This window comes from Mustelus asterias, chromosome 21 (genome assembly GCF_964213995.1).
Source record: "Mustelus asterias chromosome 21, sMusAst1.hap1.1, whole genome shotgun sequence".
Taxonomy (NCBI): domain Eukaryota; kingdom Metazoa; phylum Chordata; class Chondrichthyes; order Carcharhiniformes; family Triakidae; genus Mustelus; species Mustelus asterias.
In genome coordinates this window covers 47,789,955-47,815,623 of record NC_135821.1, presented here as the reverse complement: position 1 = coordinate 47,815,623, position 25,669 = coordinate 47,789,955, and the positions used below count along the sequence as shown (strand labels likewise).

Here is a 25,669-nt window from a genome sequence, read left to right as displayed (position 1 = left end):
GCTCAGGCAGGAAGGTATAAAGTTCTAAACCCAAGCTTTGGTTAATCTTAGCTATACACAGCAAACCTCACTGTACTTGCCATCAGCTCCAGATTTCCAGTAGATAATTTAGACTATTTCCAGGTCAGCTCTGGGACAGGAATCTTAACCTTTTTCCAGATACGATTTTTATCCATTTTTACTTGCTTTTGGTATTAAAGCTTCTTCAGAACAGACAGCTACATCTCTTTTAGCTTCAGCACTATGTCTGAATAGTAAAATTAATCCAGGAAAAATGAATTTATAAATGTCCTTCATTACAACAATTGTATTAATCAATAGCACTGCTCTGGTGCTACTTTTACTGAAATCAGACCCAAAATCATATTGGACATTACATTTAATTACCCACAAGGAAAGTCACATGCACTGACTAACAAGGAACATATCAGAATAAGTTCCCTAATCAAGTAGCAATTTTGCCCCAAGTAACATGTAATTTAACCAAAGATTTAGAAAGATTGATTTATTAGCCCAACCCTACATGCAAAATTATAATCCATCAATTTAAACAGCCCCTCTATCCCAAAGCACTCTCGGCATAGTTTCATGGTTGTCTCCCCAGATTGAAGCAGTGATCCTTTGTTAATTTGTCCCAATTACCTAACCATCGTTCCAGATAAAAGATGATGCATTTTAAGGACATTGTAAGGTGACCTGAAGTGTAATGAGGACATTTCTTGATTCAATAAATGTAAACAGAAAAGTCAAATCAAAATACATTTTATTTAAAAGTATAGAACAGTGATTATCAATTGTCCAGTCAGTGAACATCCCAGGTTCTCTCCTTCATCCATGACCCTAAGAAAAAGAAAAGTTTGCCATCAGGATTTGTTCATTTTAAAACAGTCCACCACCTTCATGCAGATATGATTTGCCAGCTATATCTGAAATCACCTAATGCAAGGTTAAGGTATTTTAGTTCTACCTCTTGCTGGAGAATGGTCTAACTGCATGTTCATGAATAAACCTGCTTTAGCCAACTTTAACTGTTTTAAAGTTTCAAACAGAACAGCCAAGCACTAAATATATAGTGTCCAACTGGATGCTGTCAAAACAATCTGCTTCAACTGAAAAGCTGCTGTCAAGAATACTCATTAGCTGACATTAAATAGCATACCATGGCAGTTTTACAAATTACTTAACTGTCAACTAATATTCAGGGTACCTTAAAATTGCAAACTGGTGAGGTGAACAAATAGAAGATATCATAGCTTTCAAAATGCTTAAAACTGCAGATTTGACTAAGTGCCACTGGATTCCACGTGAGACAAAACAATCCAATTCAACACCTACCTAGCTATGCAGACAAATCTGCAATTTATATGAATTGTGAATGCAAGGATGAGAGAAAAACAAGACCGAATACCTACATGTTCAGAAATATCCTTGAAGACATCCATTCATGTCCTTAACCGTGGCACATTCTTTATGGATACCCATTTTATGCCTTCTGGTGACTAACCAGATGCGAAACATTCTGGTTGTCACATTTCACAGGAGCTGCAAATGAAATCAAACTCAATTTAGGAAATATAACCCTTTAGACAACCCACCTAAATCATTTCCCAGCTGAACAAGCTATTTTAGCTTCAAGTATTTCAGATATATTCAGTAAAGTTCTGTGCATTGCGATTTATATATCTGGAGCAATTACAGAACAGGAGGTTAATCTATTCAACAGCTTCAGCTAACTTAGCATGAATGGTTGTGGTAACACCAGGAATGGATGGCTCAGGGAAGTTCAGTATATGGCCAATGATCGAATTTGGGTCCCACAGTCCAATTTGAGGATGGGCCAATGTTGCTACAGTGGAACATTAGGGACAACTCAAATTGTGGTGTAATACTAAACATGGCTACGAAATGGAAAATTCTTCCTGCCTGGAGGAGATCTGACTGAATGGGTGTGGAGTGTCACTTGGACAAGACCATGGAAAATTTGTAGCTCTCAAATATTATCTTCAAGAGGTCAAGTGGCAAACAGGAAACATGGAAATTGCCTCAAAATATCAACTCAAAAGCAGAATTTTACTTAATCTTCCAGTAAAATGATTTATCCCTATTGCTTCATTTATGCTCTAACACTGGTAAATGGCCACTTACTTGCATCTTTAATGCAGATAGTTTTTCAACATGCATCAAGCTCTTTCCATGCCTAAAGAAAATACATCAAGTTAGTAAGTACTCGTAGCTCCAATACACAGCAAGTGTGAACGTTTTACAACACCCCAAAAATCAGGTTACATCAGAAAATCTCGCCATGCAAATCTATTCCAGACGTAGATCTGGAACAAAAAGGCTGACTCGAACCCTCAAACAGCTTCTGTGGTGCTGCAACTATTAACATTTTAATGGGGATAGAATGGGAGAAGCTACAGGCAAGAGCTACGGGCCTATACACAATTCACTCAAACTTAAAATGTTTGTGGTTGAACCAGAAAAGTACAGTACATTTTGACTGACTAGTCTGGCAATACTATAGAAAAGATGCAAAACAAGGATTTGTGCTTTAAGCCAAGCTTTGCCTTGGCTAGGACAGCATTGTGCAAAATAGTCTCAGCATAAAGGGTTAAACAAATTTACAATTAATAATTCTAAAGCTTTGGACAGGCCAATTAAAGTTGACCAAGCTGGCACAAAATGCCCAAACAGGCATGCGTGCATATAAGGGAATTTACACCCAGATCTTAGAATACATGATTCTAACCCATTTTGCAACACTGAAGGAAAATACACCACATCTCCCTATTATGTTCTGGCATCACTCTTCTGAACAGATGTTAAGAGGCAAAACTTGAAGCCAAATTGCACTGCAAATGCAGTCATGTACAAGAGAATTTAGATGGAATACAGTGCAGACACTTTGCTACCAAGTTTCAGATCCCACTCAAGTCCAGTGTAACAAGATGAAATAAGATTGTTTCAGCTCCAGGGACAAGCCACTGATGGCATTTACACAAGAAAAATCATTTAATTGCTCGCTCTACAGGTTACTAAAATTTGACATAGGCCAGTACATCCCTCAGAAGTGGAATACAAAAGTAAGTGTTACAGGTTCAAGACCTGCAGCAAGAGCTCATCTTGCAGTCAGACCTGTGGAACAAGCTGCAATTTACACAGATTTGAAAGGAACTGTGTCAAAATCTCAGCATTGCAGCAGGACAAAGAACTCTAAAATGGTTGAGGACCTGAACAGCATCAGGTCCTGGACCATGATTTTCACATCTCTTCCACCAAAGCAGTCACCAGCAAGACTTGGTGTTCTCCTCCCTAGGCAATTTCAGGAGCATGGCGATTCACCACTGTCATGCCCAATACTTATGGTGAATCATTTGTCTTCCAAGAAGAAAACACAAGTCATCTTACTTTTTGCATTGCATTGATCAAGTTGTGCTTGCTGATTGATTCATTTATAAAGATCAATTTAGCTCAAGGAAGCCCAAAGCAATACAATTCTGCTATGGCCCATTTCAATTATATTTATACATATCGCTGCCAGTCAGAAGTCCTGACTAGATAAACAAATGGGCATCAAGTCAAAGCCTGGAACAAGGACTTAATTTCTATCAAAATACTGAAGGATTCCATTGTACATTTATTTTCCATCTAGTTGCCATATACACTTGAAGTAGAGTTGCACTGGAAGTGCATAATATTTTATACTAATTATCTTGCACTATATGTAAAAGTGAGTTTCTTAAATCTGCTGTACTGATCTCCGATGAAGACCTTTCTACATACACTTAAGCATGTGCACAAAAGTCTGGTCTTGGGGATATCAAGTCAAATAACTCAAAGGACCAAGATTAATGGTGGTTACAGTCATTACAATGCTGGTTTAGTATAAGTAAAACTAAGTAATTCTGCTAAACTCCAAACTATAACAATTACAGGAGATGAACCCAAATACAATAAATCACCATGTAATAATTATGTGCACTTGAGGGGGTAGGTGTCTGATAAAGGTCCATCAAGAGCAGGCAGAATTAAAGTGAAAGTGGTTCTAATTCCCACAACACCCAAAATCCAAGCAAGTTCCCATTTCATTTTACAATGCAGACAATTGCCCAAACATTGAATGCCACTTAGTTTGGCCAATATAACCTATGGTGCTAAATGGCCTATGGTACATTTATTCTCTATATACAGATAGATCGTACTGCTTTATGAATGTTATTGGCAAAGCTTGAAAGTGCAGTGCATATAAAAAGGCAGATTTAAAAACTAAACTACAACCTTCCTATTCACAATCTAAGTCACAAGTTTTTTTGAACTCAAAAAAAGGTACAAGACAGAAGGCGCATCTACCCATTGTTGACAATTCACAGGTGCCACAGAAGTCTTAATGCTGTGATGCAGCAGTATTCAAAAACTGCACATACTAGCTGTACATTTGGGCCATTACACACCACTGATACCAACCAGTAACAGCCCAACCATATAAAGTGCTGCACTGTAACTCCACTGTCAGAAAGGTGATGCCCGAACCATTTTACTCATCTTAAGAAATTCTGAAAGACATTTGTTAACAAGTTATTTGTACATACCTGTATGCAGTCTTTGTGTACCGCAGAACAAGCAGGAATACTATTCTCCAGGTCTTACTGCCCAATCCCATTTGCAGTACTACAGATCCTCAATGCAATGTATTGCAGACAAGCTGACTGTATTTATTCACTGTAGAGCGGCATTACTTGCAAGGGTGCAGCACAACTGGCAGCCAGCAGCCGCTTGCTGGCTTGTAACTCAGATGCGTTGCCATGTAACCTGAGAATCTGAAACTGTTATAACTGCCACTGAAGAATACTGGGGAAGACAAGTTATTTCAAGTTGTGCCCAGGCTTAGTGGGCATTGCAAATCAGAACCTACATGCCTAAACAGCAACATCTAAACCTTTTATATGTGTCCAGATTAGCTGATACCATAAACCAAATTCGTAGATGTGAAATATATTTAAATAAAGGGGCCCTTCACTTAAAGATGGTGTTACTAATTAACCTCAAAACTAATATTTTTAAAAATCTGAGGTAATAATACTGTGGGCAATTCAAAAAGATATAATGGCCATTTCAAAAAACAGTTCAAGTACTGCCTGCGCAGCCTAAAGTACTGGTAAAATCCCCAAACAGGAACTAATTAAGTTCACAAAAGCCTCTAGCTACAAATACCATCACAAAACTATGAAATCTACCAAGCTAACTTTCAGATTTAAAAAATGGTGGAACCTGGTCATCACCTCTAGCTGAACATGCCAAACCTATTGAATTATTGTGGAACCCATGTTCAAATTCAACAATTTGCCAAAGGGAATGGCAATAATAAAGTTGTAAGCTTGCAAAGGATACCCAACAGCAAACCAGAGTAGTTGCTTATTCAAACCCCCACAAACTCACTTAGCTTATTTATCAGTTGCATGTTTATATTGCCAGAAAGCAAATTTTCTACATTTGCAAGCTCAATTGTCAAATCCTATATTCCATTTGCTAAAGTAGTGTTTAAACAAAAATATTGAATGTCAGGTGAAAATTAAGCCTAGCTCAAATCATTAAGGCAATCAGCACTTAACCAGGTTTAAGCCCAACATCCCAGAATTTAGAACATTTGATCTTGGACTGCAATATTTACTCAGTAATTTCAAACTTAATGATTGTGAATAAAAAAAACCCTGTTGCCCTCACTGGAGAATAGCATCTATGGGCAAATATACACCATGTAGAAGTGGATTTGCTTCTATGTTCGAACACGCCCCCTCCCCCACCCCCCTCTGAAACCCCCACACAAATAAGTTTTAACACTTACCATTATCACAATGCTAAAGCAGCAATTAATTGTTGGCACTGCATGCTACTGCTTGGCTTCCAGTTACCCATTGAAGCTGTTCAGCTTCTCAAGGCAGAAGATACAGAAGTCGGAGTCCAGGTATGCTGATGCATATTCATTCCTACTGGGCGCATCTGCATCTCCCATATGTTGCTACTGGGTTCCAATTAGAGATTTTCCAATCAGCCAGTTCCATTCAGGAATGCAAATTAGGACCAAAATTTTCAGTTCAAAAACTCTAGGTCAAGTTTTCACAAGTCATCAGTTGGGGACCAAGGTGGGTCAGCAGGTTTAGAAAGCTTTGTGGATCACAAACTGTAGACCTTTCAGTGATCAACATTCACCAGATATGAAGTTCATTTAAAATGAAAAAGCAAGGCGACTGTTCAGGAGTCCTGTCACCTTTTTAAGATCCTGTCCCAGTTTTACATCAAACCAGCCTGGTAAAACTTGAAAGATCCTAACTAGGGAAGTTACTCAGAACTCCCAATTAGGCTCCATAAATATTTTTGTTGACATTGATGACATAAGACCAAGCACTAATTTGCAATTCAACACATGTAGCACTCCTTGGTATGTTAACTATATGCTGGGTACATGGTTTTAGCATACCTTGATGCATTGACTACTCCCATCAAAACACCATCGTCTATGAACACTGCTCACTTTGCAATTGAACTGGGATACTGCCACCCCAGGTTTCTTGCTGCGAATCTGACAAGACTCGATGTATTGGTTTACAGGCCTAGCACTAAAGTTCATTTTTCTGGGATGAGCAGAAATCTGACTTTACCACAGCTAATGGCTGCCACACAACATCTGTGGCACTTCAAGCCAGATGACTATTACCATTTGGTAGCAAGCCACAAGAGGATATTCCATTTGTCACTAACCAGTGTTGAGTCGATTTATTGTATTGCAAAGTAAAGTTTTAATAGGCTTGTACTAATGGCAACAGGAGGAAGTTTTGCATTGCTACTTTGTCCACCAATACTGAATTTCAGTAAGTTTGATAATGGATTAATCAAGTGGGTTATATTGTGTTATTGCATGCATTCTGGAAAAATACTGCAATAATTTGAGTTGATGATCAACAGATCATACAAAATTCTCCAAATTCATATTCAGAATTGCATACATCACCAGTGACACTCACGTTCAGCTCTAACCAGATGTGGCACTCTAGTGAGGATACTCAAAATCAAAGATATAACAGCAGATTGCTGTTTTACTGACTACATTCACAAAGCCCTAAAGGAAAACCTTAGCCCCCCCTTCCAAACCCAAGGGAAGTGGTAACAAAATTATCCATTGCAAGTCTAAAGGCATAAATGCAGTACATCCCTGCACCATGGGCCAAGTCCAGCAAATGACTTAATGTATAAATGCACAAAGTACTGAGTCAGGGACAATGAATCTCAAATTCAATGCCGAGGCGGTGCAAACCAACAGTCAACTGTGGGATGGCGGGGGGAAAGAAGAAAAATAAGAGAAAAAGAGATCAACATCTATGGGCTGGCAAGGGAAGACAGTCAGGAACCCCGGCTGACTAATTGTTAATTGTGCAGGTAAAAATCAAAAACTCTACTTAAGATTTAACTCTGCCACAACCTAGGTTCACATGCAAGCCAAGTCACTTGGAATGATGCACAGGATATTGCTGATAACCACAGATCCTCAGCACACAGTCACCTTCAGATGAGAAAAGTTTCAATAAGTTGAGAACAGAACAAGGAGAAGTTGGAAACATTTGAAATAAGTGTGCTTTGCATTAATTAGTCAAAACACAAACATCCTTTGAAGCACTAACTGCAATAATTCCCTCCCATCCTCCCAATACCTATTTTCGAACATGCAAACCTCTCAAGTTAATTGGAATCTCCGAAAGTCAGTAATATTGTCAGTAGATTTCATTCCCAACCCAAGCATTGACTGGATTTGTCTGCAGAATCAACTGCCAAAGACTTCTAGGAAGAAAAAAAACTTTTACAAATACAATGTTAAAACAGTCCAGCCTGTATCCAAAACTAGAACCACGAAAACAAGAATAATTTGGAAAACAAAGCTTCCATTTAACCAAATCCAATTGAGTGGCAATTCAGAAGTAAGTGAGCCCAGACATTGACATTGCTAGTTAGAACGGAAAACACAAACAGGAAGATTTTTTAAAAAAAACAGCACCCCATCTCCCATTGTGCATAAGACACTGGTTGTGTACTTGGGCCAGCTTCGATTCAAATCAATATTGGCAAATCTCAGGCCAAAAATTGGTACAACTTAAGATTCACATAAGCACAAGGACTGCCAAGTCTTCTGTGCACCCCCATTTCCATTGAATTCTTACCTTATTGCAATCAACAACTCTAAGTGATACACAAGAGTTTGCAGAAGTTAGTAAATGCAACACTTGGTCTCACTTAAGGAAGCAGACAAGTTGCCACAACTATGCTGCGACTTTGCTCGTGGTTAAAAACAAATCATTTCAAATCATGAACACTATGAATGCGTTTTAATTTAAAAAGACGCACCAAAATACAGAATGCCACCATTTCAAAACAGGCATTTAGCCTACACAATTTAACATGCTTCTAGAACAATTCAGAACAAAAAATACATGGAGCATACTTTCTAGAGATTTAATGGCACTTCAGCGTACAGTCGAAGTACTGGGAAAAGATGCCTATTTGCACTCACTGTTGCTTGACATAATTCAACATTCACAATGTGCCAGCGTGACGGGTTACAGTTTACAAAGTTGTCAATACACAAATCTAAATAGGCATAAAATGCAACTTTGCCACCAACTAAAAAACGCAAGAATGAAGAGTTCATGTCTAAATGAAAGACTATATCTGGAATGCACTCAAGGGTCGTGAATTCTAAAATCTAGGCTTCTTGCCGCCTGCTTCATATTCTTCTCTGCCTCTACTAAAACTAGGCCCAGTAGGCCCCATAGGACGGGGGGGTTGAGCATTCATTGGACCTGGGGCTCCCTGTCCAAAGCGGTCATTACGCTATTGGAAGAGAATTTAAAGTTCATCATACATGGTAGCATTCAATGTCCATATAAGTTGCACGAGAGAAAGTGAGTATAATGTGTAACATTTAGGTCAGGGAAGACATCCGCAGTCAATGTTCGTCGATTACAACCAGGAATAGGGCGATCCACAGGTACCAGGTACATAAAAAGAAAAAAAGAGGGCAAGTTGTTCATTAGTTTACTGATCGGTACATGGAGGAATCCAAGGTGGGTATAATCCTCCCATGACTTGTGATAACTTAAGAGCAGTGGCTATTCTGCTTGTAGTGCAAGCAAACCACTATTACCAACACAGGAATGCATTCAAATGTCTGACATGGACCTATAGATACCTTTATGTTACCATTGCAATCGCCACATCATGTAGTTTGTCAGAGATGCAGAGCTTTAACACTACCAAGTTAAATAGCCTCTGCCCTTAATGGAAGTCACAAGTAACCGACTTATTCCCACCCACCATTTTCCCCATTTAATGCAATCTGACTAACGAGCCAGTATTGTAGTACATGCTCTGTGAAGTTTTCAGAGAAAGAGTAATCATCACTTGCTGAATCAATAGTTTTGTCAGAACAAAACTAAGCAACTTCCACTACTGTTGGCCCGAGAATAAGTTTTCTGCCTCTTTTATTGAAAGGTCAATCTTTAGAAGTGATTTATCTTTGCAGTATGCTGGCTTCAAATATAGTAGGAAACACGACTACTGAAAATTCCTATTCTAGTAGGCAACTAAAATTTACAATTATGGTACAGCACAAGTACTACAACACTGGATCAGCATTACCATTCAAGTTTAACTGGGTAAAATGTATATTTCTTCAAAACATTACACCCATTAAGTGCATGAAAATTTACAGGACATTTTCCTCAATTTTCAGTTTAAAACACCTAATTCATATTACCACTTGCACAGTACACCTCAAAAAACTGAGGGTGGACAAGTGGGTTTGCCATGACCAATGGCACACAGCTGTGCTAAGGGAGGGCATTCAAACCCTCCCTCACTTCACTCCAAGGAGCAACTTTCATTGTGGCTCATTTGTCAGCCCAAATAAGGCTGACAAAAACGGTCACAAGACCAGAGAATTTTAAAGTCTCAAAAGTATTAATGTTGCAGCACTGGTTAGCTAGTCAAATATTGATTATCCCTTTCAGAATTTCAGGATCTGAGCTTTTCAGAAAATAAAACTTTTGCTATCAATTGCTAAGGATAACCAAGCAATTGTTTTCACCTCCCTCCCCTCTTGCCACCTAGGTCGTCCAGATAATAGTAACATTTAAAATTGACCACTTCTTTGCACTGTAAAGGACCCAACAACAGGTTGATATGGGGGAATGATTAGATGGCTAGGTGAACAGCTCGACTAGCATAGGTTCAATGGGACAACCGGCTCTCCCATGCTGTAATAAGACTATGCAGCTGCCCATCTCAAATGGAAGGATATCTGCAATTTAGAATAGAGTTACTGCAATTACAATGCTGCCTCACTTATTTTGATGAAAATACTGCTTATTGTAAACATATGAACACTGGTCCAGATTTAGTTTTTACTAGCAGCTGCAAATGCCAGCCTTGGCTCAGGAAACTGGAAATTTACTTCAATTTCCTGTAGAACAGAAATGTGAATGTTTGACTAGCACAGAACAATCAAACCTATTTGTAGCATCACAAACATTTTAGTATGTACAATCCCTAAAGAACCCAATCGACTACAAAGTGATTATAGAGTTTTGATCCTGGTCTAAATGCACGTGATCCAGTAATTAAGACTAACCCATTTCCCCCATTATAAACTGGATCTGCCTCTCAGCATGCCTGCCCCAAGCACACAAACTGTCACCTGCACAGATTGTAAATATGTCATTTTGGCTGGCAAACCAGGTTAGATAAGCAAATAGTTATTTCAATAGTTAGACAACATGCAATTTTGCAAATTGTTGCAGTTTATGCACGTTCTTGATCACTTCACTGGAGCACTTATAAACTTGTGATGACTAAAATGTTGACACAACTAGACTTCAGGAGTGATACAACAGACCGACCATAAGTGATCAGATGTTAAGACGTCTGATTAGTCTCAATATCTGCAATGATGAACAGATTAACATGTCACAACAAAGTGCACGTTTCTCTGAAATTCTTAAAACTGAATCCTTCTGCAAAGTCCACACTGAATTGCTTTTGCTTTGTATCGCAGCCTTTATCAAGCTACCTCTAGTTTGCTATTTTGTACTTGTTCCAATAATGACACTTCAGCTAAACAAAGTTTTCCCACCCAATGGTCCTTTAGCTCAAGCTTTTACAAATCACTAAACACTAATACAGCTGTCTTCTCCAACCCCCCCCTTCATACCAGTCACCCGCATTCATGTCACTTTACAACCAAACCACACATCCAAGCATTCACTCCGAACCACAGTACACTTTACCCCTGCTATGTCGCTGGTGTTTCCAGTGCTGCCCATCATCTGTCCAGTCATTGCACTTGGTCCTCCAGGGCTACTCATTGCACTGTGACCTTCATAACCCATCGTTGCCATTGGCGGGAAGCTTTGGTTTGTAGCAGCATACTGTTCTGAAATTCAAAATATGCATTAAAGCTATAAGTATGTGTTTAAAGCAAGACAGCAAAGAAAATGTTGCATAGGCAAGGTGATTCTGTATTTTAGAAGTAGAGGGCTTCCTGGTCAGCATCAAAATAAGCACTGGAATAGGTTACCATGTCTACAATAGAAAGCTGCTCATTAACACATACATTTTTTGTCATTTGCCATATAACGGATTACAACGTAGGGTAGGAAATGAATACTGTAATGTAGAATAATTAAACAAAACTGCAAACAATTATGGGGCATCAAGGGGCACGTTTCTACAGTACATCATTCCTGGTTTTGATTCTTGTTGCTGCCAACCAGTGCAAGGAAACAGGTTTCTTTATAGCTTCGAGTAACAGATGTGCCCTTGTGTTTACGTAAACGTAGCTAATCCAAGGATTTCACATGCATCACCTCACTTGCCTACAATTCAAATTTCAGAAAGCAGGTCAATAGACCTTAATGAGCTTGGCCAAAAGTTCTATTAAAAATTATATAACAAGTCCAAAAATGTGCAGGTTAGGTGGCCTGGCCATGCCAAATTGTCCCTTGATGTCAGAGGGATCGACAGGGTGGATATGTGGGGTTATAAGGATGGGTGGAACTGTTGTCAGTGCAGACTTGACGGGCTAAGTGGCCTTCTGCACTGTGGGCATTCTATTCTACAAAGTTGCATGTGAAGAAATGCATGACATACAACTTTATATTGGAGGGATGTGCAAGCTAACAATGAACATTCATCAAAACATTCCTCTATAAACATCATGAGCAGCACTGCATAACATACAGGCCAAACCAATGAGGGCATCTGATTAAAGTAGAAACCATTTAAAATGAGTTACTAGAAGCTATTACAAAATTAATATTGCACCATTACAAATTCAATTTTACCATTTCATGGGTTAAGACTCAAACCCAAGAGCAAAATTTGCATCTTACCTGCCATTCCTCCAGCCATACGCATTTCACGTTCTCTCTGAAGAGAAATAAAATTCAATGAATACTAGAGCAAATATTCAACCCAAAAGCCTGAGTTATTAGTTCAGACTAGTAGTTCACTAGACAATAAACAATTCTGAATCTGATATAGTAGCACAGCTCTGCAAGGGCTGTCCCAAGAGCTGACGTCAACTGTAAATTTCATGGTCAGGTAGTACAATGCAATCTTTCTTCCCAGCACCATGGAACTAGTTTCAGATGACTTCCAGTCATCACCCACAAACTAAAAAATGAAAGACACCCAGAACCAAAAAGTCTGCAATTATTTCAGGTACTTGTTAATTTGAGTCAATTTTGAACTACTGAATAGGAGATCAGTTCCCACAATTACTGATGTACATCTGTAGCGTATTTGCAAGATGCTTCAAATCCTGTGGCAAAGGAGGAAAAGTCAACTTACTCAGTGCCACGGTGCTAATCACTCAAATCAGTTCCACTAGACTGGACATGTCACTCCTATGCCTGATTCCAGACTCCCAAAGCAACTGTTTGGAGCTCAGTCACAAGAAGTGTATGCAGAGGTGTCAAGGAGAGCACAAACTTCCAAACAACCCACCTACCCCCTCAAACACTACCTTTCCCAATTGTGGCAGTCTGAAATCACATCTGGTACTGGATTGGAAGTCATCCTCAACTCCAGGAACTGTGGAAGATGATTCTCCCAATGGAGTGAGACTGCAGTAGTCTATTGCCTATTACTTCAAGAGCCTGATAGCCCAGACTGGGTAATGACAAGTAACTGTTCATTTAATTAAACTCACTGGATCCATGTATCCCATTCGGAAGTTCTCCTCCCTCTGGCGCCTCATCATCTCCTCCTTTTCCCGTTGTCTCATCAGCATTTCCTCCTCCCTTCTACGGCGCTCTTCTTCTTGCCTGGCAGGTTTAATTGAAAACATTTAGGAAACTTTAAACCTCACTGACAAGACAATAATCCAAGCCAAAATAGCTAGCAGCAAGATAACAATGATTTCAGGACTAGTCCATCTCAAATGTCAAAAATCAGCTCTGAAAAGCATCACAATTCCATATGAAACCACAGGCATTCAAAATATTCTCACCTCAACTCTAATTGCTTACGCTTCTGAACCTCTTGACTGTGAAGCTCCTCCATGCGGCGAAGCTCTTCTTGGCGGCGCATAAGATCTGTATAAAAGTTCACAAATTTCTTAAAACGGAATTAAAAATCCATTAACCAGTACAGGTGCAGCACTGAGCAGCAAGTTATACTGCACATTAACACCACTATACATCTGATGCACCATCCCATCCCCCTCAACCCTTGGCAGGCAATGGAGGATCAGCAAGTCAAAAACTGTTACGTCAATCCTGAATTACGATAACACTCCCAATAAAAAGTTCTTAAGTATAAAACCTGTAATTGCAAGCCAATACCCTACTGTACTTCCAACAGGGTGGCAATCTGTTCAATTAATGAATCAATGTTTAATTTAGCTGACTAATACATGTTTCAAAATGCCAGGTTTTAAATTTCGGACATTTAACTAGCATTGGAGCATTATTCAATGATTTCCTCATACCAACGTACCCTGCCTCAGCAGCATGGCCTGGTGCTCGTGGTATGCATCTTCCATTTCATTTTCCAACTTATCTCTGGCCTCTCTCATGTTCTTTTCCACTTGATCTCTTTGTTGTTTTTCCATTTCATCAAGAGACTTCCATCGTTGGGAATACTCAAATTCAAACGATCCATGCTGGGCAAAACGAGGAGGATGCTCCCTTTCCCTGCAAATTTAATTATGATCAACTAAATGGCTTATACACATACAAAATTCATATTATATCCAATTTATTCATAATTCATACTATTCACAATAGATTCTGAAGTTTCATTCCACAATTGAATTAGTGCAAATTGATACGAGTAAGCTGTGGAATGATTAAATTATATTGTATATCAGCTTTACATAAAGGTTCCAAAGTCAATAAGATCAATCCCCTGCTATAATCCCATAGAAGTAAAATAAAAGTAAAACTCACTTTTGATACATTGGATTCCGCTGGGCAAGTTTCTCTGGAAGACCATCCTCATCATCATATTGCTCCATTGGTTCCACAATTACAGGTCGGGGAGACCTACAAGACAAGCCAGCTTTTAATGAGTAAAATGTACAATATAAATTTTGCCATTTCTTGCAATATGTAGCTGCAGGAGACTGCTAGGAACTGGAGCAAAATGCAGTCAGAAACAACTCTAATGTAACAAACAATTTCCAAAAATATTAATATATTTATAGCGTATATAAAATGCCACTAATCAATATTTGTTGTGCAGACTGCCTTACTAGAAGTTTAAGTTGCAGTCGTTAATCGTGCAAAAATTATACTTAATCTGATACAAAAGAATATTACTTCAAGTTGAATTAAATTTTAGAAAGCCAGTTGTGACACAAGATAATGAAAAATACTTACGCAGTTAAGAGGAATACTCCATCATTGCATCGCTCAAGAGCTTTTCTTGCAGCTGGCTTTGTTGCAAATTCAACTATGCCTTTGCCTGTCGATCGGCCACGATCATCTACTATCACAATTGCCCTCTCCACCTGACCAAACTGAGAGAAAGCTTCTTCAAGCAGTTCATTGGAGACGTAAGGAGAGAGATTGCGGACAGTCAGAGCTGCAGAGTGAGTGGCAAAACGGATGCGAAGGGGTCGACCCCTCATGGGCGTATCATCAAGTTCAGCTTTGGCTATTTCAGCCAAAGTTCTGCTTTCCTTTAGAGAAAAAGACAAAAGGCTCATGAGAATAGCACATTCCATCCATTCATTTTTTGACAAATCCACTTTTGTCCAACTAAAAAGCTAACTCAACGTATTTTAGTGCATTTAAATATAAACAGAAAAATGCCTTGTGCCACATTTGAAGAATTTTAAAAATGCAAACTTGCCACCCCAAGAAATGAGAATTACAAAAGTATACAGAACCATAAGTGATAGCAGGAAATCAGATGCTTCGAATAAAGGCAGTTCAACACCTGGAAATAGTAGAGGCAGAAACCCTCAACTGCTTTAAAAGGTGTCTGAACATGCAACTTAAGCCCCATAACCACTGGGGCTACAGACCAGGTGTGCTGGAAAATGAAAGTAGGCTGGATGGCGCATTTTTAAGCTGCACACACACAATGGGGAGTGGCCTTCATTATCATTAACTTCTCTACTATTTCTAAACATCGGAAAAGGAGGAATGGGCAAAGATGTGGGGAATGAGGGCAGGACAGCAGATGAATTGTTCCTTAGAAGAGACTGAACAGACAACGGGCTGAACAGCCTCCTGTGCTATAACATTCTGCACCAAAATGTGCTCTTGCTTCCCACACAAACTCATTCGGGGGGGGGGCACCTGGGCCCACCTTATCCCCAACCCCTTGTTCTCTTCCTTGCTGCCAGACTTTTGAAGGGACCTATTGTACATTAAGCTGATCTTTCTCTACACCCTGTGCAACTGCAGCACCATATCCTGCATCCTCTCCCCTATGTGCTACATGAACAGTATGTTTTAGACTTTTCACTGCATCCCAGTACATCTGTCAACAATAAGTCAAATCACTGGGAGATAGAGATCTACAGCACAGCTAATGGCAAATGTAGTGCAGCGGAGGTGGAGGACGGCAGGGGAAAGCAGTCCAACCTGGCACAGTGCAGGGCAAAAACAAAAAATGCTTGAAAATCTCAACAGGTCTGACTGCATCTGTGAAGAGAATACAGCCAACATTTCAAGTCAGGATGACCCTTCAGCATAGCTAAAGAAAATATAGACAAAGAAAATAGGACGCGATTCATACTGCAAGGGTCCTGAGCACAGTGGTTAGCTCTGCTGCATCACAGCACCAGGGTTCAATTCCAGCCTCAGGTGACTGTGTGGAGTTTGCACATCCTCCACGTGGTTGTATGGGTTTGCTCCCACACAGCAAAGACGTGGAGGTTAGGTGCATTGGTCATGCTAAAATCTCCCTTCGTATACCCTAACAGGCACCGCCAGAGTGTGGCGACTAGGGGAACTTCACAACAACTTCATTTGCGTTAATACAAGCCCACTTGTGACAAAACAAAGCTTAGTCCCAACAAAAGGAGCACCCCGACTTGAAATGTTCTCCCTCGACAGATGTTGTCAGAACTTGGTGGGGTTTTCCAGAATTTCCTCGTCTTCATCCCTCACCCACCACATGGCATGTGAAGTTAATTTATTAGTCACAAGGCTCACATTAACACTGCAATGAAGTTACTGTGACATTCCGCTGGTCGCCACAGTCCGGCACCCGCTCGGGTCAACAATGCACCTGACCAGCACAGTCTTTCAGACTGTGGGAGGAAACCGGAGCACCCTAGAGGAAACGCACACAGACACGGGGAAAATGTGCAGACTCCGCACAGACAGTGGCCCAGGCTGGGAATTGAACCCTGGTCCCTGGCGCTGTGAGGCAGCAGTGCTAACCCACTGTGCCCAGATTTCAGCATCCGCAGTAATTTGCCCGAATGGGTGCGGAGGGGGATGGAGATATTGGCGCTCTGAGAGCAGCCCAGCCCTCAGCGGGAGGCCGCGCTGACAGGGCGGGGGCGCGCTCATTGTGGGGGCGGGCGTGGGCGCGCGGCGGGATCGCGCACAGGGCGAGTACTACCGCGCGCGGGCGGGAGGGGCGCACGCACGGTCGGGGGCGCGCACGCATGCACAGACGCTGCCAGCGCCGGCCGCTAGGGGCAGCCGCTCACCCACCAGGCGGATGAAGCCGAAACCTTTGCCTTTGTTGATGAAGACCTCGCCGGGGTCGCCATATTTGCCGAACAGGCGCTTGAAGTCGTCCTCGGTGATGTCGGCCGGCAGGTTGCCGACGAAGAGGCGGCAGCGCTGGGTGTAGGTCTTCTCGCCCGGCTTCCTCAGCAGCGAGAGCTGGGCCCGCAGCACGGCCTGCTCGTTCTCCCCCTTGATGTCGCGCTGGCTCTGCTGCGACTGCCCTTGGCCCTGCTGCTGTTGCCCCTGGCCCCCGCGGCCCTCCGAGCCGCCGCCGGAGCCCTGCGGCGTCTTGCCCTCGCCGCTGCCCCGGCCCGCCTGTGAGGCCGCGGCCGCCGCCTCGCCGTTCTTCTTGTCGGGCTCGCCCGACTTACCGCCCGAAGATTTCTGAGCTGGGGTCTGCTGCGCTGCGGGGCCTTGGTTGGGGGCCGTGGCCGCCGCCGGCTGCTGCTTGATGGCGTCGGCATCGTTGCCCGCGCCATTGGGACGGTTGGGAGCGTTGTTGCGGTTGCCGCCGCCGCCGCCACTACCCCGGAACGGAGGGCTCATGCCGCCCCTCCTCTGAAACCCAGTACGGTTCCTGAAACGTTCCCGAGACATCTTGCTTGTGTGTGGAATTTGTTTTGATTCCTTTTCCTCCCCTCCGGGCTTAATTTTAACCCCTTTTTTTGTCCCGGTTAAACCGACTGCAAAAAGGTCAGCGTGGAGAAGTACACAAAATGGCGCCGGGTAGCGGCTGGGGCGGGCGCCGTCTCTTTATATACCCCGGCCGGGTCCCGCCTCTGCCTCTAGCCGGTTGGCCGGTCCTAAGCAGCACGTGATGGTCACTCGCATGCGGTTGGCCATCTGCCCTGTCAATCAGCCACACTGTACCCTCAGTGGCTGGGAGTCCACCAATCAGGTGCCAGCAGCCTCCAGACAAAGGATTGCTTCTTGTGGAGGAGGGGGAGGGGTTGAGGCACTGTGCAGGGTGTCTGCTATCTGAGAAATGGAGGTTCATACTTCTTTCCAATTACAATATACGTGTCTCTGCTGTTTGAGAAATGGAGGTTCATACTTCTTTCCAATTACAATATACATGTCTCTGCTGTCTGAGAAATGGAGGTACATGGACACTTCCAATTAAAATATCAGGGTCTCTGCTGTCTGAGAAATGGAGGTTCATACTTCTTTCCAATTACAATATCATAGAATCGTAGAAACCCTACAGTGCAGAAAGAGGCCATTTGGCCCATCGAGTCTGCACCGACCACAATCCCACCCAGGCCCTATCCCCATATCCCTACATATTTACCCGCTAATCCCTCTAACCTATGCATCCTGGGACACTAAGGGGCAATTTAGCATAGCCAATTAACCTAACCTGCACATCTTTGGACTGTGGGAGGAAACCGGAGCACCCGGAGAAAATCCACGCAGACACGGGGAGAATGCGCAAAGTCCACACAGACAGTGACCCAAGCCGGGAATCGAATCCAGCCCAGATCCCTGGAGCTGTGAAGCAGCAGTGCTAACCACTATGCCACCGTGCTGCCAATATATATGTCTCTGCTGTCTGGGAAATGGAGGTACATGGACACTTCCAATTAAAATATCAGGGTCTCTGCTATCTGAGAAATGGAGGTTCTTCTTTCCAATTAATACCATCTTATCTATTTCCTTAATTCTCCCATTATACCATCCAGTTAGGTTTTGAAGGCTCTTTTGTTTCCTCCTGCCTGGCAAATTATTAATCACTTTACTGTTTAAATAAATCAATATCCATAGAATCCCCACGGTGCTGCATGAGAATGTTCAGCCCATTGAGTCTGCCCCAACTCCCGGGGCGACATGCTGCCACAGTGCTGCCTCACAGCACCAGGGACCCGGGTTCAATTCTGTGGCTGTGTTGTTCGTGTGGGTCTCCTCCAGGTGCTCTGGTTTCCTCCCACAGTCCAAAGATGTGCAGGTTAGATTGATTGGCCATCTGCAATTGCCCTGGTGTCAGGGTAAATATGTAGGGTTATGAGGATAAGGCCTAGGCGCAATTGTTATCAGTGCAGGTTCGATGGGCTAAATGGCCTCTTTCTGCACTGTGGGGATTCATGATTCTCCGAAAGGGCATCTTACCCAGGCTCATCCAAGAGTCATGAACACTGAAAAATAGTTGTAATGAAAGCAAAATACTGCAGGTGCTGGAAATCTGAAATAAAACAAAATGCTGGAAAAAATCAGGTCTGGCAACATCTGTGGAGAGAGAAATAGAGTTACCGTTTCGAGTCTAATATTTCTTTAGAAGATAAGTTGTAGTTGGCGATACAGAACTTGAATATTGAAGAAAAAGGATACATGTTTTGGTCGAAGTTTTTCATCTTGCACCCATCAGAATAATTCACAAGAATACCAAATCGAACAACAGCAATTCTATCAATCAGAGTTCACTTGCCTACCAGTCAGCACTTTCATATAGTATAAATTGTTCTTCCCTTTACATTTGGTATTTCTGTAAACTGTTCTAATGGGTGCAAGGCAAAAAGCTTTGACAAAAAAGTCCCTTTTTTCACCAATATGATAGTTGTACCTGTTGGAGGCTGATCACCTCAGCCTAAGGACATCACTGCAGGAATTCCTTTGAGTAGTGTCCTCAGCCCAACTACCTTCAGCTTCTTCATCAATGACTGTCCCTCCATCAGAAGGTCAGAAGTGGGATATTCGCGGATGACTGAACAATGTTCAGTATCATTCATGAGTCCTCAGTTACTGAAGCCAAATGTCCAAATACAGAAAGACCTGGACAATATTCATGCTTGGGCTGACATGTGGCAAATAACATTCAAGCCACACAAGCTCCAGACTATACCTATCTCCTATATGAATCTAAGCATCTCCCTTGAGATTCAGTGACATTATTGTCATTGAATTCCCCACTATCAACATCCTGGGGTTTACCAATGAACAGAAGCTGTATTGGGCCAGCCATATAAATGCTGTCAGCTACAAGTGCATGTTCCTGTGGCGAGTAACTCATCTCCTGACTCCCCAAAACCTGTCCACAATCTACAGGAATACTCTCCACTTGCCTGGATGATTGCAGGTCCAATAATACTCAAGAAGCTCAGCACCATTTAGGACAAAGCAATATGCTAGATTGGCACCTCCTTTAACGTTCACTCGCTCCACCATTGATGCACAGTGGCAGCATTGTGAACCATCTAAAAATGCACAACAGGAACTCTCCAAGGTTCCTTCAACAACATCTTCCAAGCTTGTGACATCTATCACCCAGAAGGACAAGGCAGCAGATATTTGGGAACACCACCATCTTCAAGGTTTTCTCCAGGTCACACACTATCCTTAGCTTGAAACTATATCATCGTTTCTTCACTGAGTCAAAATCCTGGAACACTAACAGCACTGTGGGTGTTCCTACTACACATGGACTGCAATGGTTCAAGAAGGTGGCTCGCCATCACCTTCTCAAGAGCAATTAGGAATGGGCAATAGAGGTTGGTCCAGCCAGCGATGCCCGCATCCCAGGAATGAATAAATAAAAAATCTGCCAAAATGTTTTCTAATTTTAAACACTTATATTAAATTTCCCATTAACTTTCTCAACTTCTCCAGTCTCTCCACATATCTGATGTCCTAATACAATTCTAGTAAACCTCAGCATGCTCTTCAAAGTCTTGCCAATCTTCTGAAAGTGTGGTGCCCCGATTTGGACACAATACTACAGGAGAGACCTAACTAGTGATTTATAAAGATTGCACAGAGCTTCCTCCCTTTTGTACTCTCTGGGCAGGAGTTTCCAGCCACACTCACCCCAAGACCGGAAAATCTCGCTGGAGGTCAACAGACCTTTGCATGATCTGCCCCCCCCCCCCCCCCCGGCTATGATTCCCATGGTGGGTGGGATGGGACAATTATGCCTCTGCCCTCTAAATCTAGAAGGCCAAGATTTGCTTTTTCATCAACATTATTAACTCGTCCTGCCTTTAAAGTTTTGTGTATATGTATTCCCAGATCTCTCTGTTACTGCACCCTTTTCAAATTGAACTTTTCTTTATTCTTCCTTCCAAACTGCTTCACTGACTTAGAATAGAGGACTGAATGTAATATATCCAAATTTGCAAATGATACTGAGCTAGGCAGGAAAGCAAGCTGTGAGGAGGATGCAAAGAGGCTAGAAAGGAATAGGGCACTTTGAGTGAGTGGGCAAGAATGTGACAGATGGAATATAATGTGTAAGGAATCCACTTAGGCAGAAAAGCATAATAATTTTAAGAGATGGGAAACTGGGAATTGTTAGTATTCAGAGGGAGTATAATGAAGTTTTACTAAACAGATTCTTGAGATGAGTGAATTGTTCCATGAGGAGTAATTGAGTACATTAAGCCTATATTCCATACAATTTAGAAGAATGAGAGATTATCTTCCTGAAACAAATAGCATCCATATTGGGCTTGATAGGGTAGATGCTAGGCCTAGAAGCCTAGAGCTAAGCAGTCTCAGAATAAGGGGTCTGCCATTTAGAACTGAGATGAGAAATTTTCTCACACAAATGGTTGTGAATCTTTGAAATTCTTTACTGCAGAGGACTGTGGATGCTCCGTTGGTGAGTATATTCAAATTAGAGATTGATATATTTTCGGATACTAAGTGATTCAAGATATCAAGGGTTGGGGCAGTAAAGTGGAGTTGAGGTAGAAGATCAGCATAATCTTACTGAATGGTAGAGCAACCTTGAAAGGCCAAATGGCCTCCTCCTGCTCCTATTTCTTGTGTTCACACTTCTCTGTGTTAATTTTATCCATGAAGTGGAGATGCCGGCGTTGGACTGGGGTAAACACTCACCTGATGAAGGAGCGGCGCTCCGAAAGCTAGTGGCTTGTGCTACCAAATAAACCTGTTGGACTTTAACCTGGTATTGTGAGACTTCTTACTTAATTTTATCTGTCATGGTACTGTCCATTTCATTAGTCTCTATGTCCTCCTAAATTCTGATACTATCTGGGCCTTATTTATAGAAGGTAGATCACATTCAACATTTCTCCCTTGGGAGCCTTGGTGTAATATGTCTTTAAAATGTTACAGTGAAGTTAATGTAGTTCTCAATGGGTTAAGTTCACAGGAGGTAGGGCTGGCAGATGTTGATTAGAATATTAAGTATATTAATATAATATATAGCATATATTCTAATATAATATATATATATCAGAATATATACTCAGAAAAAGAGTTTAGAATTGGGTGAAGGGTGACAGACGGAGCAACAGGCTTGCACTGAATGGTCAAGATGAGGCCCTGGCCATTTTAACACTTGACCCTCATAGTCCAGGACTGACTTTCCATCCAGAGATAGCTCATCAAGTAAGTGAGTGGGCGGCACTGGTTAGCACTGGTGCACCAGTGGTCAGCACTGCTGCATCACAGCTCCAGAGACCTTTTATTCGATTTTCAGCTTGGGTTACTGTCTGTGTGGAGTTTGCACATTCTCCACGTGTCTGTGCGGGTTTTCTCTGGTTTTCTTCCGCAGTCCAAAGATGTGCAGGTTGGGTTGATTGGCCATGCTAAGTTGCCCCTTAGTGTTCCAGGATGTGTATGTTAGAGGGATTAATAGGGTAGATATGTGGGGTTTCAGGGATAGGGCCTGGCTGGGATTGATGTCGGTGCAAACTCGGTGGGCCAAATGGGCCCCTTCTGCACTGTAGGGTTTGTATTGAGGTAGTGAATGTGGTGTTATTGAATCCTGAAATTTGCACTTTAACATGGCTGTCTGCAGGTTGGATCAAGGGTTTCCAGTTGGGCCCAAAATGCACATATTAAAATGGCACAAACGTGGCACAAAAAGGTTGAGTGTTATACAACCAATATTGTAATTTCCCCTGTAAGCCGCAGGTTTAGGGGGTTAAAATTAAGCCTCAGATGCCTCACTGGTGCTCTGGCTATCGGAGTTAGTGATCCTTCATAATTTTGGTTGAGATGGTTTAGTTCAGCATGGGGGCTGCCAGGGTTATCTGGTGAGATTTCACCTCCTGGGGCAGAATTGACAAAATGCCGAGGAAAAACCCATGTCCAGGGTCAGTCATGTCTCACAAAGGTAAGAGAAGGCAGGTCTTGACCTTAGCTAGGTATTAAGATATAACAGCTGGAATTTTACCAGCCCACCCACCATGAGAATCAGAGTGGGTAAGGAACAGCTTGGGAAGGTCCGTTGACAACGGGCGGGATTTTACAGTTTCGGGACAAGCGAGGCTGTAAAATCCCGCCCTCCATGTCTGTTTTCCCAGATAGAAACTGTCATATGTAACAGCATGATACGGTTTTGTTTTGTGTTGTTATTGGAAACACTTGAAAAGAAGTCTAAAAATGGCAAGAATCGTTGCTTTGTTAGTGTGTTGATGGAGATGGTGGATGAGGGCAGTGTAGTTGATATTTAAATGGACTTATCAAAGACATTCAATAAAGTACCACATAACAGACTTGTTATTAAAAGTGAAACACATGGATTAAAGGGGCAGTAGTAGCATGGATACAAAATTGAGAGACTGAAAGCAGATAATATGGTGAACATTGCACTACAGAATGGAAGGTATTATTACAGAGGTGCGCTGTTGCTTTTGATTTGTATTAATGACCTATAGATGGTATATAAAGCATAATTTCAAAGATGACCTGGAGCACAAAAATATGGTGAATTGTGAGGAAGATAGTAACAAACTTCAAGGGCACATAGACTGATTAAATGGGCAGAAGACAGACTAATGAAATTGACAGACAGGTAGCAGATGAAATTTAATACGGAGAAGTGTGAAGTGATGGATTTTGATAGAAGACTGAGGGGAAGCAATATGGATAGAAATGGATAGAAACCCTAAAGTGCAGAAGGAGGCCATTCGGCCCATCGAGTCTGCACCGACCACATCTCACCCAGGCCCTATTCCCATAACCCCACATATTTACTCTGCTAATCCCCCTGACACTAGGGTCAATTTAGCATGGCCAATCAACCTAACCCGCACATCTTTGGACTGTGGGAGGAAACCAGAGCACCCAGAGGAAACCCACACAGGCATGGGCAGAACATGCAAACTCCACTCAGACAGCGACCCAAACCGGGCATCGAACCCAGGTCCCTGGCGCTATAAGGCAGCAGTGCTAACCACTGTGCCACCATACCAGTCATAAACTAAATGGTACAATTTTAAAGGGAATGCGGGAACATAGAACACACAATAACACAAGAAATAGAAGCAGGAATGTACCACCAAGCCTTTCAGGCCTGCCCTGCGATTCAATACAATTATGACTGATCAATGCTGGCCTCAACTCCTTTTCCTTGCCATTTCTCACATCCCTCTGTTCCTCGCTATATCAACTATTTATCCACCTCCACTTTGAATACTTCTAATGATCCAGCCTCTATCACACTTTAGGGCAGAGAATTCCAGAGATTAACCACCCTCTGCAATTTCCACACACTTCCGTCTTAAAATAATGGCCCTTTATCTTCTATCCTCTCCTACTTGTGAAAACATCTCACCATCTACCCTGTCAAGCTCGCTCCGGATAAAAGATGTTTGAAGAAGGTCACTCCTCACTCTTCTAAACTCCAAGGAATACAGACACAGACTTAATAAGAAAACCTTCTCATCCCAGGAATTAGCTTGGTGAATCTCCTTTGGACTGCCTCCAATGTTACTATATCCTTTTTTAGGCAAGGGGACCAAAACTGTACACAGTATTCCAGGTGAGGCCTCACCAACACCCTGTACAATTGTAACAAAACCTCCCTATTTTTAAACTCCAACCTCTTTGCAATAAAGGCCAAAATGCAGTTTGCCTTCTTAACTAGGGCTTGGCTAACCACTGTGGTTAACTAGGGCTTAGCTAGGGCGGCACGGTAGTACAGTGGTTAGCACTGCTGCTTCACAGCTCCAGGGACCTGGGTTCGATTCCCGGCTTGGGTCACTGTCTGTGTGGAGTTTGCACATTCTCCTCGTGTCTGCGTGGGTTTCCTCCGGGTGCTCCGGTTTCCTCCCACAGTCCAAAGATGTGCGGGTTAGGTTAATTGGCCATGCTAAATTGCCCCTTAGTGTCCCGGGATGCGTAGGCTAGAGGGATTCGCGGATAAATATGTAGGGATGTGGGGATCGGGCCTGGGTGGGATCTTGGTCGGTGCAGACTCGATGGGCCGAATGGCCTCTTTCTGCACTGTAGGGTTTCTATGATGATTATATGATTAACTACTTGTTGAACCTGCCTGCTAGCTTTTTGTGATTCATGCACGAGAACACTTAGATGCCTCTATACTTCACTCACCTGCAGTCTCTTTCCATTTAGATAATAATCTGCCTTTTGATTCCTCTTACTGAAGTGCATGACCTCACACTTCCACACATTTAAACTCCATTTGCCAGGTTTTTGCCCAGTCACTCAATCTAACTATA

The 25,669-nt window shown here is 42.2% G+C and overlaps 1 protein-coding gene across 2 annotated transcripts; it reads right to left on the bottom strand.

Moving 5' to 3' along the window:
* Positions 1-746: 746 nt before the first annotated feature.
* sfpq (splicing factor proline/glutamine-rich) lies at positions 747-17,966 on the bottom strand. 2 transcript variants are annotated; one of them, XR_013500426.1, is made up of 11 exons: positions 17,226-17,966; positions 14,928-15,229; positions 14,496-14,591; positions 14,044-14,240; positions 13,556-13,640; positions 13,256-13,370; positions 12,435-12,471; positions 11,331-11,476; positions 2,146-2,197; positions 1,413-1,542; positions 747-840 (listed from the first exon to the last, which is right to left on the bottom strand). XR_013500426.1 is itself a non-coding variant. In XM_078237802.1 (9 exons), the coding sequence occupies exons 1-9, from the start codon at positions 17,838-17,840 to the stop codon at positions 8,743-8,745; spliced, it is 1,728 nt and encodes a 575-aa protein (XP_078093928.1). In that variant the 5' UTR covers positions 17,841-17,966; the 3' UTR covers positions 8,356-8,742. The 2 variants fall into 2 exon arrangements, 1 of the variants encoding a protein (XP_078093928.1); XM_078237802.1 differs by lacking the exons at positions 747-840; positions 1,413-1,542; positions 2,146-2,197 and adding an exon at positions 8,356-8,877.
* Positions 17,967-25,669: the final 7,703 nt, after the last annotated feature.